The sequence below is a fragment of the Schistocerca nitens genome, chromosome 3 (assembly GCF_023898315.1).
Source record: "Schistocerca nitens isolate TAMUIC-IGC-003100 chromosome 3, iqSchNite1.1, whole genome shotgun sequence".
Classification (NCBI taxonomy): domain Eukaryota; kingdom Metazoa; phylum Arthropoda; class Insecta; order Orthoptera; family Acrididae; genus Schistocerca; species Schistocerca nitens.
The window spans coordinates 461,201,629-461,222,590 of NC_064616.1; the positions used below are offsets into that span (position 1 = coordinate 461,201,629).

The 20,962-nt window shown below is 39.6% G+C and overlaps 1 protein-coding gene and 1 pseudogene across 1 annotated transcript in view; both read left to right on the forward strand.

The window, feature by feature from the left end:
- The window catches only part of LOC126248386 (crossover junction endonuclease MUS81), a 214,678-nt gene extending 196,409 nt beyond the window's left edge, over positions 1 to 18,269 (forward strand). Inside the window, exon 12 of the mRNA XM_049949329.1 lies at positions 17,986 to 18,269. Within this exon, the coding sequence (XP_049805286.1) occupies positions 17,986 to 18,005 (20 nt within the window). The 3' untranslated portion in view covers positions 18,006 to 18,269. The remainder of the gene's footprint in view (positions 1 to 17,985) is intronic.
- On the forward strand, positions 9,797 to 9,914 carry LOC126250216 (5S ribosomal RNA; annotated as a pseudogene).
- Positions 18,270 to 20,962: the final 2,693 nt, after the last annotated feature.

Consider the following 20,962-nt stretch of genomic DNA (forward strand, 5'->3'; position numbering starts at 1 on the left):
TTTTGTTCTGATGTAAACACCCCAGCAAGTGCTTCCTGAAGTTACTTGCTAGTGGACTCGCACCTTTAGATCAGGCCTGGCCAAACAGCATCCCGCGAACACTTCAGCCACTCTCTTGCCTAGCGCTCTGAGCACACCAGCGAATGGGCCAGAATGGTGAGGAGGGAGAGAAAGAATGCCTCTAGAGTTAGACAGTAGCCTTGAGACTTGTCAAGCAGTTCATTAATGACACAACCTGTGTTAAATTAGATTTATGTTCAGAATCAGGAGCACTATGGCGTCTACACATTTGCACAAAAAGAAAAAGAAAGTGGGGAAGCTACAACGTTCAACGAGGAATGAGAATTACATTACTTTTTCATGTTGTTTGAAGGCTACAAAAAGTGCTTATTATGCCACCCCACTATTATGAGCTGGAAAAATCACCCATTGGAACACCATTACAACACCAGACACAAAGACGATACATTATGAGATCAAAAGTATACGGACACCTACAAGAACATACATTTTTCATATTAGATGCATTGTGCTGACACCTACTGTCAGGTACTCCATATCAGTGACCTCAGTAGTCACTAGACACAGTGAGAGAGCAGAATGGGGTGCACCCCGGAATTCACGGTCTTGGAACGTGGTCAGCTGATTGGATGCCACTTGTGTCATATGTCTGTACACAAAATTTCCACACTCCTAAACATCTCTAGCTCCACTGACAGAGACCTCCAACAGTTGAAGATGTTGGTAATGTGTAATAGGCAGACATCTATCCAGACAATCACACAGGAATTCCAAACTGAATCAGGATCCACTGCAAGTACTATGACAGTTAGGGGGGAGGTGAGAAAACTTGGACCTCATGGTCAAGCAGCTTCTCATAAACCACATATCATGCCGGTAAATGCCAAACGACGCCTCGCTTGGTGTAAGGAGTGTAAATTTTGGATGATAGAACAGTGGAAAAAAGTTGTGTGGTGTGACGAATCACGGTACACAGTGTGGCGATCCGATAGCAGGGTGTGTATATGGCGAATGCCCAGTGAACGTCATCTGCCAGTAACATTCAGGGGCGATGGTGTTGTGGTGTGGTCGTGCTTTTCATGGAGGGGACTTGCACCCCTTGTTGTTTTGCGTGGCACTATCACAGCACAGGTCTACATTGATGTTTTAAGCACCTTCTTGCTTCCCACTGTTGAAGAGCAATTTGGGGATGGCGTTTGCATCTTTTAACATGATCGAGCACCTGTTCATAATGCACGGCCTGTGGCAGAGTGGTTACACAACAATAAAATCCCTGTAATGGACTGGCCTGCACAGAGACCTGACCTGAATCCTATGGAACACCTTTGGAATGTTTTGGAACGCCAGTTTCATGCTAGGCCTCACTGACCGACGTCGATACCTCTCCTCAGTGCAGCACTCAGTGAAGAATGGACTGCCATTCCTCAAGAAACCTTCCAGCACCTGATTGAACATATGCCTGCAAGAGTGGAAGCTGGTATCAAGAGTAAGGATGGGCCAACATCATATTGAATTGCAGCATTACCGATGGAGGGTGCCACGAGCTTTTAAGTCATTTTCAGCAAGGTGTCCGGATACTTTTGATCACATAGTGTATGATGCATTTGTCCTCTGATGAACAACAGAGAATATTGAATGCGATGAAGGCAGCCCATTTGGAATAAACCATATTGAGGGTACATGAAGAAGTGACGAAGTTTTATAAATCAAAATTTTGTTTCTGCGTGGGTCTACAGCCTCCAAATATTTTACAAATGGAAACATGGTCCATTGTAGGCTGTATATTAAAGTTTTTAATTTAATTTGTGTGATAAGCTAATTTCAGCGTTGTGTCGTCATTAGGCACATGTGTAGCATCAACTTAACATGTATCACATTTTACAGTGTGTGCCTCCACTGCCTGTATGAGTAGTTGCAGTTACAGCTAGAGTGTGACCTGTGATGGTGTAGCAATATGATTTGGATTCCGTCTTCATATATTTATGAATTACAACATGTGGCCATATATGTGTAAGATGAACCCGATATTTACACAATGTAAATTGCATTGTACATAATATAATGTCACACATGTGCCTGATAATGACACATTATCAAAATTAGCCAGTTGCATGACTTAAATAAAAAACTTTAATAACAGAGCCTACAATGAATAATGTTTTCATTTGCGTTATAAACTGTATGTTATAGAGATTTAAAGAAAAGAGTAGGTTACAGCAGAGCCATAAAAATAATTTCAATTTACATAATTTTTTCCCAGTAAATTATTAATTACATTTTCCTTTTACGCATGTAGTAATACTTCTATGTGTGTACCTATCCTATCTGTAAAAGGTGGTTGTACAAGATTGTCAAACATTCATGATATACTGTCTTTCGATTTACGCTCTCGATTGGACAGAAGAGCATTTGAATGGGGCTATTGGATAGTGGTCAGGGCTATTGAAGAAGGTTAATTATGGGCAGATAAACAATTAAATTATGTGGTGTGTAGTTCAAAACAATGCTGATTTTTACTTAATACAGATTAGTCCTAATAATACAATAATATCACATTAATATAAATTATCCTCTGTAAAATGTTTCTGTTGTTGTATAAATCACCTGCAGCATCCGCAGAGAAATTGCTTGCGACCTGTCACACTGATACCAGCAGTACACATTTAGCATTGTATCCACACACTTTTATCTTCGTGTGCAGGTGCATCACTTGACCATTTTACCTGGCAGGATCCATACTCCCACTCCGTCGCTTCTTCGTTAGAATTATTTATTGGTGCATCATCATCAAAACTGTAATCTGAATCAGTGTCAAAATCTTTTCTTTTAATTTTGATAACCGTCTTTATAGCAGGCTTACACTGACTCTCTTTCTTGCACTGGTACTGTAATACATTGGACAAGTAAGTTTAAAGATGTTGAGGTGGGACCATCTGCCCTGTGTGACAAACAAAGAGTTGGACGTCCTGTGACAGCAACCACAGAGTTTCACAAGCAAAATGTTGACAGATTGATTCAGAGAGAAATTGCAAGCACAATCGGCATTTCACAAGAACGTATGGATCACATTATTGCTTTGCTTGGCTATAGGAAGATCCGTGCACAATGAGATGCTGACTCCTCAAATGAAAGTCCACAGACTTGAAATTTGCCAGGAACTCCTCTCGCGTTATGAGAATGAAGGTGACGGCTTTTTCCACTCAATTGTGACAGGAGACGAAACGTGGGTACACCATTACGACACAGAGACTAAACATCAGTCTATGGAATATTGACACACAGACTCGTGCCAGAAAAAGAAATTCAAGACTTAGCCCTTAGCTGGAAAAATCATGGCCACAGTGTTCTGGGATGCTGATGGTGTTACCTATGTTGATTTCCTTGATCGTGGAACAACAATAAATTCAGAGCATTACATCAAAATGCTGCGAACTCTGAAACGATGGCTAACAAGGATCCAAAAGGAAAAGGGAAATGTTTTCCTGCCATATGACAATGCCAAACTACACATTTCACGTGCCACCACAGCAGGACTTCAGAGACTGAATCTCATCATCGTACAGCATCCTCCATACAGTCCAGATTTAGCACCATCTGACTTCCATCTGTTCCCAATAATGAAAGACTATCTGCGAGGACATCATTATGCTTCTGATGAAGACACTGAGAGAACTGTGAGACTGTGGTTGCGGAAACAGAGCGACTTCTTTCATGACGGCTTCAGAAAACTTGTTCATCTTTGGCAGAAATGTATCCAATCGGCTGGTGATTATGTGGAAAAGTGAATATTGGTAATTAAAGATCACATTCTAAGGATTATTTCTGCATTTGATTTATTACAATATTCCTATCCAAACCCAATTAACAAAGGTGGAGGCATTCAACCCTTGTCAATTCCTTATTAGGGTAAATAAATTATTATCGGAAGTTCCCTCCTCATGTAGTTTCCATCAGTAAATCACTGCTTAAGCTGTTACAAAGGACACTAAATGCAACTGAATCAGGGGATGCCAATACACATTTAACAAATTGCAACAACATTTGCTTGCTGCCAAATGTCATACAATCCAAGCAAAATACTCACGATTGGTACAGATGCTTCTGACTCTGGCATAGGTGCCACTCTGTCACATTGACATGATTTTAAATGACCAACTGCATTTACTTCAAATACTCTTACAGTTGCACAAAGAAATTACATACAGATCAAGGAGGCAGTTCTTGTGATTGTATTTGCAATCAAGACATTTCATGACTACATTTACAGATATAAATTCAGCTTCCTCACAGACCACAAATCTTCAGTGGCTACATTTGGACTGAACAATACAGTTCCTACATGGACAGCTCAATGATTGCAGCACTGGGGGCTGCTTCTGTTGAATTATGAAAGTGAAATTATATTCCTGTTCACAGCACAACATGCGTAAAACACATTTGCTTTCAAGTTTGTCAAAAGGGCAAGACAAGAAGTTTGACTCATTAGGTGATGTTTGTTTTTCTGTAAATGTCAGTAGCAAAGATACAGCGGAAGATTTCCCAGTAAATACAAGTTTAGTTGCCTAACTTGTGTCTACAGATCCTGTTTTGCCTAGATCAAACAGTATAATACAACAGAGTGGCCTACTGATAAGAAATTACTTAATCAACCAAAGATTAAATATTACTGGAATATGAGGCATGCACTTATAGTGTACAAAGGTGTCATTCTGGTACATCCAGAATAAGGCAAGACATGAGTGGCTGCCCCTGCAGTTCTTAAATCTGATGTACTACAGTTGCTACATCAGTGACAGTGGGCATAGTTTGTACCAAACAAACTGCCAAAGAGCATTGCTACTGGAAAATTTTTAACAAATACACTGAAACGATAGTGGCTAAATGCCACATGTCGAGAATATTACTCAGTTTGACCTCAACAATATTTTTCATGGCAATAAGCATCAGAATCCTGGTCGCATCTGCTTACTGGTTTTGCAGGACCATTTCTCGGAAGCTACGGTCTCATCCACATCGACGCTTTTTCGAAATTTCCATTTGTGATGCAGATGTCATCAATATCTTCCACCAAGACTTCTTCCTGAGGCCAATGGACTCACTGAAAGATTCGTACAAACTCTCAAGTCACACGTGACGAAGCAGGTTCAGCAATTTATTAAAGACAATACTTTATTGATCTTGATACAGAGCTAATCCACATGAAGCATATCGCCAGGAGAGAAACTTCATGGAAGATGGCTTCAAACTTTGATGTCAGTTTTAAAGCAACTCCTGTACCCACAAGATAAATTTTGACAACAGTTGGAACCTTTTTTTTTTTTAACTGAATGATCTCTTACTCATTTCAGTTCGCAAGTATGGGGAAAAGGCAATATACCAGGCATAGCCATAGAGCAGCTTGGAAATTATATATTTAAAATTAAACGTTCACATGGAGTTACAATGCACCCTAAAAAACAAATCAGGCCACATTGAACTCCCATGCCTATAGGCAGAAATCCTATCTTGTTTTCTTTTCCAGAATCAGAAGACCTACATGAAGCCAGCTGGCTTCTAGGGGACTGATGACCTCAGAAGTTAAGTCCCATAGTGCTCAGAGTCATTTGAACCAATCTTGCCAATAGGGGTGACAAGCAGAGGGGTAAAAAGGCCTACCTAAGCAGGACAATTTTTAATATTACTTAATTTTAAGTGCATAATTAATTTTATTGATTTTTGTGGAAACATTGTATGGCTTAAAATATTTTGTATATAGTAGGTTCTCGGACTGCAAATTCGTTTCCTTTCCAGGAAGATTTCTGGGAATATTGTAAACTCTTCTGAGCATATTTTTCACACATGGCCCAATCGGAACTCATCATTTAGCCCCTGCAAAACTTATTGCAACAACTGTAAGCACAACAGGACTTGATAATGGCGCACTTGGCTTGATTTGAAGAAAGCGAGAATGACGACCAAAAAGAACCACTTCCAATTAGGATGCTACCGTCAGCATTTCTAGCATTCAATCAAAAAGTTGAGTTCTGGAACAACTATATCCAACATCTGGAGCAGCATATCCTCATGCATCAGATATCAGGTTATGTAGAAAGAAACTAATTTTTTTTAGTATGAGGAGGCCCCACTGTATTTCAACTTCTCCAGAAATTATCACATGCTAGTAAACTGTGACTCACTCTTATTTTGACATTAAAGAAATTCTTGTGAAATAATTTGACCCACAACTTCATGTTGCTACTGGCAGATAGAGATTTTTTTCAATGTTTCAAGAAGTCAAATCAAAACTATAAAGAGTAATTCACTCATTTACGGGGCCTGACTCGGAAATGTGAATTTTATTGTGAAAATGATCGATGTAAGAAATCTTACACGCACTCACTAATTCGTGACATGCTTATCATGCACTCCCCTCACAACAAATTAAAGAAAGACCTGCTTAGTGTAATGAACCCATCTTTACAAGACTGTCTGCTATTGATTTGGTCATACAAACAAATGTGTGTCTGTTGATGCAATACACTGCGAAGATGCTGATGTATTCAATACATGTCAACAGCTGGAACAGCCAAGCACCCAGTGTAGCCAGACACGGAAAACTCTGGGCACGTGCGTGCTACTCTACTGAAACTGTCAGTAAACAAGGACAGAAACACTAAATTCCAATCTCATTGACACTATGACATAAACCACAAGAGAGATGATTGTTTCTTTCTCAACACATGTGGAACGCCGCATTGCTGCTGCAGCTGCAGACGTACAGGGTCAGTTGACTCAGAGGGCATCCAAGTTCATAGCATTTTACATCGCATTTTACGATTCCACTGACATGTTGGTCACAGCAAAGCTGGGGATTTTTGTGCGGGGAGTAAGCTAGAAGTAATGGGGGAGCTTCTCAGTTTAATCTCATGTAAGGGCACTACTACTGGCTACATCATTTTTGATGTGATGCATGTGTCAATTGATTCATTTGGAGTGGAGTGGAAACGGCTGGTCAGTATCACAACAGTGGGCCATCAATGCAGGGAGAATGTTGTGGTCTTACTAGCTTCATAAGGGAGAAGTTGGAATCTGTTGGGGCCTCATCAACAGCTGCAGTTCAATACCTGATACATCAAGAGGTGCTGTGTGCCTAGTCAGCTAAAGTGAATGATGTAATTGAGGTATTTGTCCATTCAGTGAACTACATTTGGTCCCATGGACTGAGACAGCGTATATTTAAGGAAGTCTTGGCCGATGCCAAAGCCTAATATGCTGAAGTTCCACATCACTCTGAAGTTAGGTGGCTAAGTCGTGGACAAGTCCTGAAGAGGTTCCTTAACCCAGATAAGGTTGAATTATTTTTTGTTTGCATTTTAATAAAAATAATCACTTAATTATAATTAAACTTACATGTTTATAATAGTTATACAATTTTAATTTGCATGAATTTTGAAAAACGGCCTATCCTTCTGGAAGGATTTTGACTGAATATACATTCACTTAACACAATGTCACTATTTAAGCATTCAAACAATACTGCTTTACTATTTTGTGTGGAACAGTATGAAACATGATGCATGAAGTGGTATACTACATTTAATGTACTGTGTTACTGTGTTTTAGAATTTTTTGTGACATTAGCAACAGTGAAGTTGTTTCTTCTTTCCTGTGGTTCAAGTGGCAAATCTGCAACATAATGTTCCAGCTTGTCATATCTAAAATCAATTTTTGCCATTTTAGATAGTCGTCCTCTCTACGTAGCAATAGCAGTTGATTCCAGAATTGAGTGATGATTCTTCGACGAAATGCTATCCGTAGAGCTGCCATGCATTGTGTTCATCTACATCAACTAAATGTGCAATTATGGGGAATTACCATTTCTTACCCCTGATAGATTCACTGTAGAGTGAAATATTTTGGTCAGCTCTGTCAGTTCCATCTTTAAACTTATTGTTGTGATAAATGACTCTTGTTGGTGAATTACTGTCTGTCTTTCCTCCGAACGTGAATACCGCATTACTGCACGAGTTGGATATATAGTGTCAAAGTTTGCTGCTGTTGTCACCATACTGTTGTCATTCTATGAAGCCACTAATATATTAGCTGAACTGTCCAACCTGAAGTCAAATGCCTCTCTAGGTTTCCTTTCCAAATCTTCTCCCTTCTATAAACGACAATCTTTACCAATTTTGTTGGTTCTTATAGTACCTGTGGCCTGGATATTTCGTAGATGCAACTCAGACAGAAGGTGAAATGAAGTAAATAAATTGTCAAAATACAGTCTATATGGCATCTCTTCCAGCTGGTCGATATAAGTCGTGACTACTCCAGATCATTGTGAACATATTTTACTGGCAGTGTGCCAGCTCTTGATATGGTTCAAGCCATGTCAAATATCCATTACTTGGACCTCCACACCAGAACTTGAACCCGTATCTTATAGGTTTGCCTCGAATAAATTGTTTTGCCTCACGCCGCCCGAAATAAGGCACTATGCTTTCGTCGACTGAATGATTTTGCTTATTAGGCATATGTTCTCTGCATTGCGTTCTCTGCATTTTTCTTTATCGTGCTTGTAAGGGGGTGAACCTTAGAAAATCTGTCAGCACCATCATCATTGTTGCAAATGTGAATATTTGACATAATGAACTTGAAGCGGTCCCTGAATATTGCATTAGAAACTAAAACGTTGTTTACATTTGTTGTCATCTGCCAATACATGTATTTCCTTGGCCGGACGACGTATCCACTAAGAAGCAAAATAGCTAAAAAAACATTTCATTTCCTCTTCAGAGCAATCTCCAAGTTGGTTCCTCTTCGCTGCATATTGGTTGGTGTATTTCACCATCATGCTTATCACATGATGGTCAAAAATAGTTCAAAATATTCTAATGGTGTCCCCAATGAATATTTTGCAGTACTCATTTGTGGCAAGACTGTGGTTGTAGGTGAAAGTGTTTGTTTTGCCCAGTTGTGTGTACAAGACAGTTTAGTTGATTTTTCATTTTAGTGCAGTGGATTTCTTTGGTATTGCATAGGATACTGCAGCAGTGGCTGTGGAAGGCAGAGAATCTCTACTTGTTAAAATGTCAGTATCTGTATCATTGGTAAAGATAGATGGAATTGGAATTTCAATGTTTTTAGGCATAGCATTACTGCCAATTGCAGCTGGAGCTTTCAGCAGATCATCTGGCGTTTGTGGGTGGTAACAAAGCAATATCCAAACTATTTTCAGGAATGCCATCATCAGTACTCTTGAATTTCAAGAAGTTCATCTAATGTCACCCATTCCCTGCAAATAATTGTACAGGAAATGCAATTATTTGCTTATATTAGCGATGCTTTTAATAGTATTTACTCTTACTGCTGCTCTTTATTTTCATAAAACTAAATAAGAGCAATCCTCTTCAAAAGCGTGGTTTGTACAAAAGACTGGGTTCTCAATTCCGATATTTTAAAAAATGAAAATTAAAAAAAAAACGTGATGTTAAACATGTTTAAGAGCATATTTTATACATTTTAGTGATTAAAACCTCAACCTTTGTTACTAAAATTTTGTATAAGCACATGTAATTACATTGCAGTGAAATGGGAATCCCAGAAAACATTGTGTCTGATTTTTGTATGCAGTAAACTAATGTCTTTCTAGAAGGATGTGTTTAAATAGACGGTCATGGAGGTAATAGTTGGCAAAGAAATATCTGTATTATCCTTTAGTATGCTAATACGCCATTCTGAGATAATATGTGAATAGTTATATCTCTAATAAATATATTCACATAGACATTATACAGGGGGCAACGGCCTTGCCGCCGTGGATACACCGGTTCCCGTGAGATCACCGAAGTTAAGCACTGTCGGGCGTGGTCGGCACTTGGATGGGGGACCATCCAGGCTGCCATGCGCTGTTGCCAGTTTTCGGGGTGCACTCAGCCTCGTGATGCCAATTGAGGAGCTACTCGACCGAATAGTAGCGGCTTCGGTCAAGAATACCATCATAACGACCGGGAGAGCGGTGTGCTGACCCCACGCCCCTCCTATCCGCATCCTCTGATGAGGATGACACGGCGGTCGGATGGTCCCGGTAGGCCACTCATGGCCTGAAGACGGAGTGCGTTAGTGTTTTTAGCGTTTCACATTATACAGGGTGTTTATAAATGAATATTGGGGTTTTAACGCTTTATAATATTTATTATATTAAACTTACAGTTATAAATGATATGTCAAATGAAAGAGCAACTCAAACAATTTTACCATGAGCCTTACACATGTTCATTGTGAGCACCATTTGTCACACGGCACACATCAAGTCTATAACCGAGTTCCTCCCAAACGTTGATAAGTGTGTCTTCGGTGATTGTAGCAATAGGTGCTTCAATCTGGTTTCTGAACTCGGAGGCGGAGGTGGAGGGTGAGAGGGGGGGGGGGGGTCTACTGGTAGCGGAGGCATGTACACACGATCCTTGATGAAGCCCCAAAGGAAAAAATCACATGGCATTAGGTTGGGTGAACGTGGAGGCCATGAAAAACAAGCCCTGTCATTGGGCCCCTTGTGGCCTATCCAGCGCTCGGCTATAGACTTGATGTGTGCTGTGTGACAAATGGTGCTCACATTGGACATTTAGAAGGTTCTTGGTAAAACTGTTTGAGCTGCTCTTTCATTTGACATATCATTTATAACTGTAAGTTTAATTTAATAAATATTATAAAGCGTTAAAACCCCGATACTCATTTATAAACTCCATGTACTTACCCATCGACAAGAAGGTCGGACGGATAATCCAGTTTCAGCCAGCAAGTTTTCACACGCACACAGAAAAAGTGTGACTCAACAATGGAAGCTAGATTATGTTTTAAGCAATGGAAAGGGTTTATTGGATGAAGTGTATACTAATGCTTGTATTGGCAAGCAGAATAACTAAGTGCTATAAGCAGTTTTACGCGCCACTGTAAAAATCTTTCCAGATTGACAACAGCCATATCCGGGTTAATTTGTGAGAAGAGATCACAATATTTCTAGAGGTGAATGGAAAAGAGGACAAGCATCTCCATGATCGTCATTGAATTACTGATCTCACATTTATGGCCAACATCACCAATTATCTGAAAACATGAAGTGTCTCAGTGCAAAGAGACAACAATTTAGTGACAGATTTGGTGGACAAAATTGATGCTTTCAGACAAAAATTAAACCTATGGAAAAGTCAGCTTCTTGTACACAACATGGAGTATTTCCCAGAACAAAAGGCAGTCAGTTGTGGACCAGACACGACTGACTAGGTTTCAGTTATTCAGACACTTCATCGTGTATTCTCAAAGGTGTTTCAAGAATTTAAACGAATGAAGACTAATTTTGATTTTTTTGTCAGAGCATTCTCGCTTTTGGTTGCTGTTGTAGCTCATTACTTTCAGGTTAAACTGGTAGATGTACGGTGTAGCACACAGCTCAAGGATCTGTTTGTCCAATCCAAGGATTTCTTTCTTTCTTTCCTTCTTCTATTATGAAACTGACCAAGTCCCACCACCATTCATGTTTTAACAGATTTCAGTTTGCATAATAGTGTGTGTTTGGCTGTATCGCGAAGAACAGTTCCAAATACACTGAAGAGCCAAAGAAACTGGTACACCTGTCTTATATCGTGTAGGACCCCTACAAGCACGCAGAAGTGCCGCAACCCAACATGGCATGGTCTCGACTAATGTCTGAAGTAGTGCTGGAGGGAACTGACACCATGAATCCTGCAGAACTGTCCATAAATCTGTAAGAGTGCGAGGGGTTGGAGATCTCTTCTGGACAGCACTTTGCAAGGTATCCCAGATATGCTCAACAGTCTTCATGCCTGGGGATTTCGTTGGCCAGTGGCAGTGTTTAAACTCAGAAGAGTGTTCCTAGAGCCCCTCTGTAGGCATTATGGACGTGTGGGGTGTCACATTGTCCTGCTGGAATTGCCCAAGTCTGTCAGAATGCTCAATATTTTGTAAGGCCTTAATTCAGTCTTGTCTCAGTTACAGCGGCATTACAGGGTGATTTTGCAAATTGGGGACACACTACAGGAAACTTTTCCTGAGAGGTTAAGGGAAAAAACATTGTGTGGATATATGATGCCAAGGGAGGCAGTCCCATTTGAAAGTGGAGATAAGAAATCTTTGGCAGTGACCCCAGTATCATCACCATGCAGGTGGCCTGTCAGCATTGGGTAAGCCAGATAACTGTGTGGAATATTCTCCCTGAGAACTGCCACTATTTGTATAATTTACAACACATAAAGGTGTTATGGCCTCCGTGACAACAGTTTCATCGCTGGTTCATCTCACAGGCCACCACTGTGCTTTGATTTCTGTCATCCACCCTTTTCACAAATGTAGGCAACCTTTACAAGAGGCTGTATTGTCAACCTTAACAGCACCCACCAAGCTTGATCAGAGATTTATAAGTGGCAACAAGGGGGTACAATAAATAAATAAATAAAAATAATAATAGTAATAATCAGAATAACATTGACATGGGCCGAGCTTTCTGCCGCTAGGCACCTATAGCACAAATCGTTGCCAATTCAGTGCTGCCAGTGTTCTTGACCTGACTTGTTCTGTTCATCTGCAGGAATTGTTCTTGCTAGCACTGTTTTGTTCTTGTTTTGTTTTTTATGGTTGCAGGTTTAAGTGAACAACAAGCAGCTGTGAAATTTTGTTTTCTACACAGTAAAAATGCTGCTGAAACTGTTTTAATGTTGAAAGTAGCTTACCAAGATGACGTTATGGAAAAAACCCAACTGTACGAGGGGTTTGCTAAATTTAAAAATGGTGACAAACCTCCTTCTGGGCATCTATCAACTGCCCAAATCAACAAAAATATTGAAAAGTTCATTCAGAGTTTGTTCCCCCAGGTCGGACTATAAATCAAACATTTTATTTGGAAGTCTTAAGAAGATTGTGCAACAGTGTTCATCAAAAAATACCTGATTTGTGGCAGACAGGAGATTGATTCTTCCACTATGACAATGCACCTGTGTGCACAGCCATCTCTGTTAGACAGTTTTTGGCTAAAAATGGCATGGTTCCACCACCCCACGTACTTTACTTGCTTGATCTGGCTCTATGCAACTTTTTCTTATTTCTGCGCATGAAAAGGGGCATGAAAGGACACCTATTTGACAACATTGAAGAAGTTAAGAAAAAACAAGGGAGAAGCTGTCAGCCATTTCTAAAGATGATTACAAAAATGTTTTGAACAGTGGAAGCACCGGTGGGACAAATGTATTAGTTGAACGGAGAGTATTTTGAAGGGGATAAGGTTTTTTTGTAAACAATTTGAAAATATATAGCTTTTAAAAAAATAATTCTGCTTTCTTTTGGGTACCCTCTCGTAGTTTCTGGGGTACCTATAAGAGATATACTAGATAGTGTTTAACTAGATCTGAATGCGTGAACAACCCACTAGATGAAAAATGTTTAGTTCAGATTCTCGTGATGAGATTACCATATTTTCTGTGGAAAGAAATCCTATGTAGTGGGTGGACTAGAGTAGACCACTTATTAGCATTTATAGAAGGTTTAGATACATTAAATAAAGAAATAAGAGACTTCAGTCCTGGAGACAATAGGAACCTAGGAAATAAGCAGACAGAGAATAGCGAAGGGGATCACTACCCAACAAAATTTCGTAAGAGAAAAGAACGTAATTTTTGTTCTGCAGATAGGAGAACCTATAATGGAAAAGATAGTAAGAAAATTAATAGGGAGAAGAACCAGGTATTTGTACCTAGCAACACAAATACCAGTGTCAGTGCAGCAAAGCACAATGTATCTTGTTCTACACAAAGTACAGATACTATTAATATTCCTATAATAGCGATGGAAAATGGACAGCATCCTGAAACATGGGCCAGAATCCAGGATATAACAATGGTATCATAGTCCCATACTTTAAAGATTAATTGCTTTCACTCGAGTTCACTAGGGTAATGTTTACCATTATTAATAAAATGACAAAGGCTCATTTTAAAATTACTTGAATATCCCTGAAATGGTTAGAATAATTATTTATTATGCTATGCCATTGATGAAGAAATTGAAAGAATGTTTTATGAGATAAAATAAGTTATTAACATAGTTAAGGGTGACAAAAAGTTAGCTGTGATGAGGGACTGAAATTTGATAGCAGTGAAAGGAAGAGAAGGGGAGAACATGGACGCGGGTAGGGGGGGGGGGAGGAGGAGGAGGAATGAAAAGCTTGCAAAAGAATGTCTCAGTGGCCTTCTCCCATCCTGCTTATCTAAAGTTTTTTGCAGCAATCTCTGGTGACGTCTGGTGTTGGCTTGTGCCTGGCCTGAGCGACCGTGTAGAAAGGTAGTGAACACATTGTTACTATTTAGTTCAAAAATCATGAAAGAATGGCAGATATGGACTTAGACCAAAGTTGAAAGAATCAGAGGTTGTTGAGACCTTCAAAGAAAGCAGGCAAAAAGGAATGCAGACGTCTAAAAAATGAGAAGGATAGATAGTGCAAAATGGCTAATGAGATATGTCTAGAGGTCAAATGGAAGGAATATATAGAAGGGCTCTACAAGGGAAATGACTTTGAAGACAATATTATAGAATGGGAAGAGGATGCCAATGAAGATGTGGTGGGAGATATGATATTAGAAGAATAAATTAGACAGAGCACCGAACGACCTAATTAGAAACAAGGCTTCTGGAATAAATGATATTCCTTCAGAATTATTGAAGTACTCGAGAGAGGTAGTCGTATGAGACAAGTGACACATTCTCAGATTTCAAGAAGAATATAATAATTCCAATTTCAGAAGAAGCAGGTGCTTATGGGTGTGAATATTACTGAACTATCAGTTTAATCAATGATGGTGACAAAATCCAACATGAATTATTTACAGAAGAATAGGAAGACTGGTAGAAGAGGAAGTATTGACACTAAAACGTACCTTATAAGGTAGGTTGAAGAAAGGCAAACATTTTTATATTTAGAGAAAGCTTTTGACAATGTTGACTGGAATGTAGTAGTAACAAAATACAGGAAGCTAAAAGGTTATTTACAAATTGTGCAGAAACCATACTGTAGTTGCAACGCTCAAAGGACACAAAAGGGAAACAGTAAAGTAATAAAGAAGAGAGTGAGACAGGCCTGTAGCCCTGCCTCATTCTTATTCAATCTACGTGTTGAGCAGGCAGCAAAGGAAACAAAGGAGTAGTTTAGAAAGGGAACTAAAGTTCATGTACAAGAAATAATAACTTTGATGTTTGCTGATGATGTAATTGTGTCAGAGACAGTATGGAATTTCATAAAACAATCGAACACAATGGATATTGTCTTAAATAAATGTTATAAAATGAAGATCAACGAAAGGAGAATAGAGAAACTGGTATGTAATCTAATTAAATCAGCCAGTGCCGAGGGAATTGTATTAGGAAATGAAACACTAAGATATAAAATACAGACTGGCAATAGCAAGGAAAGCATTTTTGAAAATTAGAAATTTGCTAACATTGATTATAAATTTAAGTGTTAGAAAGTCTCTTCTGAAAGTTGGTTGGCTGGAATGTTTCCTTGTACGGAAATGAAAAGTGATGACAACAGTCCAGACAAAAAAAGAGAATCAATGCATTTGAAATGAAGTGCTACAGAAGGATGCTGAAGATAATATGGGCAAATTGAATAACTGATGAGAAAATACTTAACTGAAGTGGGGAAAACAGAAAGTTGTTGCACAACTTCACTAAAGCAAGGAGTTACTTTAAAGGACATACCTTTGCGTATAAAGGAATCGTCAGTTTGGTAATCAAGACTGAAAATTGTAGGGGGAGACCAAGGCGTGAGTACAGTAAACAGGTTCACATGGCTGTGTATTGCATTAGTTGCAGAGAGATGATGAGGCTTGTACAGGATAGACTAGCGTGGAGAGCTGCATCAAACCAGTCTTTGCATTGAAGACCTTAGCAGCGACATTCATATAATTTTGCACCTTTGCCATACTTTTATGAATTTGCTGCAGGTCATGAATAAAAGTGCTGTATTATCCACACCTAAGTATGACAGAGAGACAATAATAATAATTAGGGTCGCACATTTGTCCAACATCCCAGAATTTTATTTACTCAGTAAAGAAAGAGAGGAAGCTTACATGGTGGGGAAAGGAGGGGGGTGGGGGGCATGGTAGTGGATGAGTCACTTGTTATATCTACAATCATCAGTTTTTTAAGAGGAGATGTCCACAGAAACGTACTCTTGTTACAAATTATTGGTTCTTTTGAGAAAAGAAGTTACTAACCTAAGCAAATTTGCAATGGAAGAATTTATTTGAGAGCACTGGTTTTTGAGAATAACAAGATATATGTACACTTGCTGTGGCATGAGCTATGTGCATAAATTATACAAACATTTAGAGTGTATTGCAGGATTGCAACCTGCCTGTTTAACTTCAGAAGGTGCAGGCAGTACGAATGTCTGATTTCACAAGTAATATGGAATATATGCAGTGGTTTCAGGAACAATATCACTTGCATTGACCGATTCTAAATGCGTCCTCTGTATTAGAAGAACCTTGGTAGCAAATTCCAGAGTATTAACCTGAAATTACTGTCTTGTATTCATCAAACCAATGTTAGTAATGAGGCCATCTGACACAAAGAATGTGCAGATCATTCTTTTCCCCACATTGTGTGCTAATTTCTCTTGTGCTTGGTGGACCATCTCCAAGAAGAAACAAACATAACTACTGCTTTATTTTAGAGTGAAATTGGTATATCTTCGTTTTGTTACTAACTAGAATATTAAAATCTGTTTTTGACTTCTAGGAATTAACTTTTGCAATCAGAATTTAACAAGCATAAATTTTATGTAAGGACTTAGATGTGATATCCAACAAATGCAGACCATTTTAATGCAAAGATTTTCATGTAGGATCATCTAAACATGTTGGCAATTTGAGGCTAAATGTGCCTAATACTAATCAAGAGGTGCTTTGGGGATCCTCTCCAGTCAACATCCATACCGCACTTTAGCATACTTATCTTCATTAGTGGCGGTTACCAGCTCTCCGATTTAGATTGTTTTAAGGGGAGGTTTACCGTTCAAAAAATCGATTTTTTTAAATTGCATTTTTTGGATCCATAAAAATGTTTAGAATCCACCCCTGAAACCGTTTTTTCCGAATACGGAACGGAAATGTTTGTTATTCGCGGTTGAACAAAAAAATGCACCTCCCTGACATAGGCCTTTTTCACGGACCAGCTTTTTTCTTTCGAAGGACGAGTTATTGTACCTCTGCTTGGGAGGAAACACACAAAATTCAAATGAAAGTTTGAACGCGCGGGTTTGGAATTTAGACCCCAAGCATTTGCATCCTGGTGCGAAGACTGTGAGTTTCCTGACAGTGAGCACCTTCAACGAAGGGTATTCAGCAATTCTGAAGACCATGACAACGATGGACGTCACACTGGAACACTATTCGACGCAGTTCACCAAGCATTCGGACGACCACGGATTCAAGCGGCCGAAAATCGCTTGTCACTGGCCATACTAGCGCCTCTGGAGCAGCGCAAGATGGCCAAATCGAGCAGAACGCCCTCTATTAGGAAGAGGAAGGACTAGTTTATGGACCTGGAATAGCAGATCGAACGTAAGTTGCATAATATTGCGTTTATATGTAGTCAAAACTTCAGACGGGTTTTTTCTCGAAACGAATTTTTTAACGCGCGGTATGGTAACTTCAAATCTACTGAACCGATTGGCGTGATTCTTTGTTTCCGACGAAGCTAACTAAATTGTCTAAGAGGTCTACCACTTTTATTCTGATCCATCAACAATAAATATTTTTATTTGGCCGACGAATTCGAAAAATCGATGAAAAAACCCTATTTTTTTTTCAAATGGCCGCCATTTTATTTCCTTTGGTCCAAATAACTTAAGCGAGGTACAATTCGTAAAGAATCTTACATACTTTGCTAACGTCAACTCAATTTTGATTTCAGACGAACCGGCTGACCTGTGACATACCGTGCATGGAGGTCTACATCGAATTTTTGTTTCGTTCCGACGTCACTTCCGCCTTTGTTCTTCGACATTTCCGGTCGAAAAAATTCCAGTTTGTAGAGGAAATATCAATAAACGTTTTGACCAAATTTGACATTGGTATCTATAACACATCCCGAGAAAAAAATTCTCAAAGAACATTTCGGGCCAAAGATACTAAACCTCCCCGTAAGAAAGTTTATCTTGTCTGAATTTGTTATATCCTTGGCAGACTGTTGCGGAGGACGTGCGTCTCGCGGGCCCCGAGGAATCGCTTCATGACGTCATCAACAAGGCTGAAAGCGTGACAGCGCTGCCTGGTGACTAGATCTGTAAACAAGTTGGCGCAAGTGACGTCACACGTTGGCTACAGTGTTTATACAGACTTGCCTTCAGCTGTTGTTTTGGAATGTCAAATCAATCCAGATTGTTTGATTGAAGCTTCCGTTAACAGAATAAAATGTAGAAAGAAGGTTTAAATGCGAATAATCTGTATTATGGTGACATGATAAATCCGCAGTGTAGTCAAGGTTACATATTAGAGCCGTACGTGATTGATTGAAACCAACTCATTACAAATTATTGGTCGAAAGGCAGAGTGATTTATAGCATAACACATATTACGCATTGCGGACAATGTGTCTAAATGTTTTTAACGCATTAACTGCTGCTTACTAATGTAGGCTAACTACCACTGAGACGTTTGCAGCACGAATTTGTCTTTGAACCCATACCAACAGTAGCAAATGCGGAAAAACGAATCAAATATAGTAAAGGATGCGTAGTGGAACGCCCATTGCATTTTTCCAGTTTGTGTACGATATCTGTACGTAATATGCATCAAAACACGTCAGATGCTTGTTCATTTTCTAATATATGTTTTTTGGGGATGACCTAGTAGTTTTATTTTTTTTATTATGAGAAATGCGTTAAATGTGGGAAAGTGCATTTAAATATGCCACAAACAAATATTAGGCAAAGACACACGTCTGTCTGTTACCACAACCTTTATTTCTCATTCGCTGTGTTCCACAACTGTCAACGAAATTATCGCTTTTCAACCTAATGTAGACCTCAGACTATGCTACAAATAAAGTTAGTTCTACTATTACTTCTTAATGTAGTAGGCAGTCACAATTTTCTTCCGTATTTTTATGTATATACATACTACACAAGCAACCAAATGGTACCGTTCCACTCGCAAATAGAGAGAGGGAAGAAAGGCTGTCTATCATCCGAGCCCTGATTTCTCATGCCTTCTAAATTTTCTCAATAGTGTTATACAAAATAATACTCGCACATAGTTTGAAACTACTGGTAACCTATCTAGCATCCAGCCCCTGAGTTGCTTCAATGTGTTGCTTAAATCTGACATGGATCTCAAACTTTGGAGCAGTACTCATGAATGTGTCACATAAGTGTTCGATACGGGTGGTGTAAATGATCTTCCCCTCATTTCCAGTCACAAAACATATTCATCTTCCCAGAGGAAGGCAGTAATGACCCTGAAAGCTAGAAATGGTTTTTTTATTCAAGTGCTGTTTCGCTCATACGTTGTACAAAGCATTTCAGAATTTTACAATGAGTACTGGCAGCCCTACATACAATGGTAACATTAAAACCCTGATAATTTGAATCTTAGTGTTAACTATCATATGCATCCTTGAGTAAGAACATTACGTTTAATTATAATTATAGAAGGAGAGGCTAATAAAATAATTTTTTTACTTTGTATTTTATTAATATCTTAAGATTTTCAGTTTGCTGCCTGATGTCTTGCAGCAACCTCTTAAAGACTTTCAATCAGAATGTGAAATTCCATTTCCTTCCAGTATTTTGCAAGTTCATTTCACTGAACAGAGTAAAATTACCCCTATTATGGACAACAAATACTATTAGGGAGTAAATATGTTGACATGTAAGTAAAAGACTCCGAAAGCTCTGAAGAGACTTATGTAAGAAGCTGCACTATCGATTTTACACAATAATTTTACTCACATGGATCAAAAGTTCTGTTAACTTGCCATATCAGATTTTAATAATACTGCAAGCTTTTCATAACAGCCTCCATCACCGTCACCAGTAATGGTACTGGTATGTAATGGTATGGTGTACTGTAGCAGCACATTAAAAGTGTTTCAATTGAATTGATTCTGCATTATCTCTCTTCCCCATGTCCTTGACATTAATGCTACCAAGTTATGTTCTTGTACGGTAATTAGTTTCCATGTTATTTTATTTATTTATCATGTCAGAAGCAAACTAAAAAAAAATCAATATTAGATACATTACTACATACACTCCTGGAAATGGAAAAAAGAACACATTCACACCGGTGTGTCAGACCCACCATACTTGCTCCGGACACTGCGAGAGGGCTGTACAAGCAATGATCACACGCACGGCACAGCGGACACACCAGGAACCGCGGTGTTGGCCGTCGAATGGCGCTAGCTGCGCAGCATTTGTGCACCGCCGCCGTCAGTGTCAGCCAGTTTGCCGTGGCATACGGAACTCCATCGCAGTCTTTAACACTGGTAGCATGCCGCGACAGCGTGGACGTGAACCGTACGTGCAGTTGACGGACTTTGAGCGAGGGCGTATAGTGGGCATGCGGGAGGCCGGGTGGACGTACCGCCGAATTGCTCAACACGTGGGGCGTGAGGTCTCCACAGTACATCGATGTTGTCGCCAGTGGTCGGCGGAAGGTGCACGTGCCCGTCGACCTGGGACCGGACCGCAGCGACGCACGGATGCACGCCAAGACCGTAGGATCCTACGCAGTGCCGTAGGGGACCGCACCGCCACTTCCCAGCAAATTAGGGACACTGTTGCTCCTGGGGTATCGGCGAGGACCATTCGCAACCGTCTCCATGAAGCTGGGCTACGGTCCCGCACACCGTTAGGCCGTCTTCCGCTCACGCCCCAACATCGTGC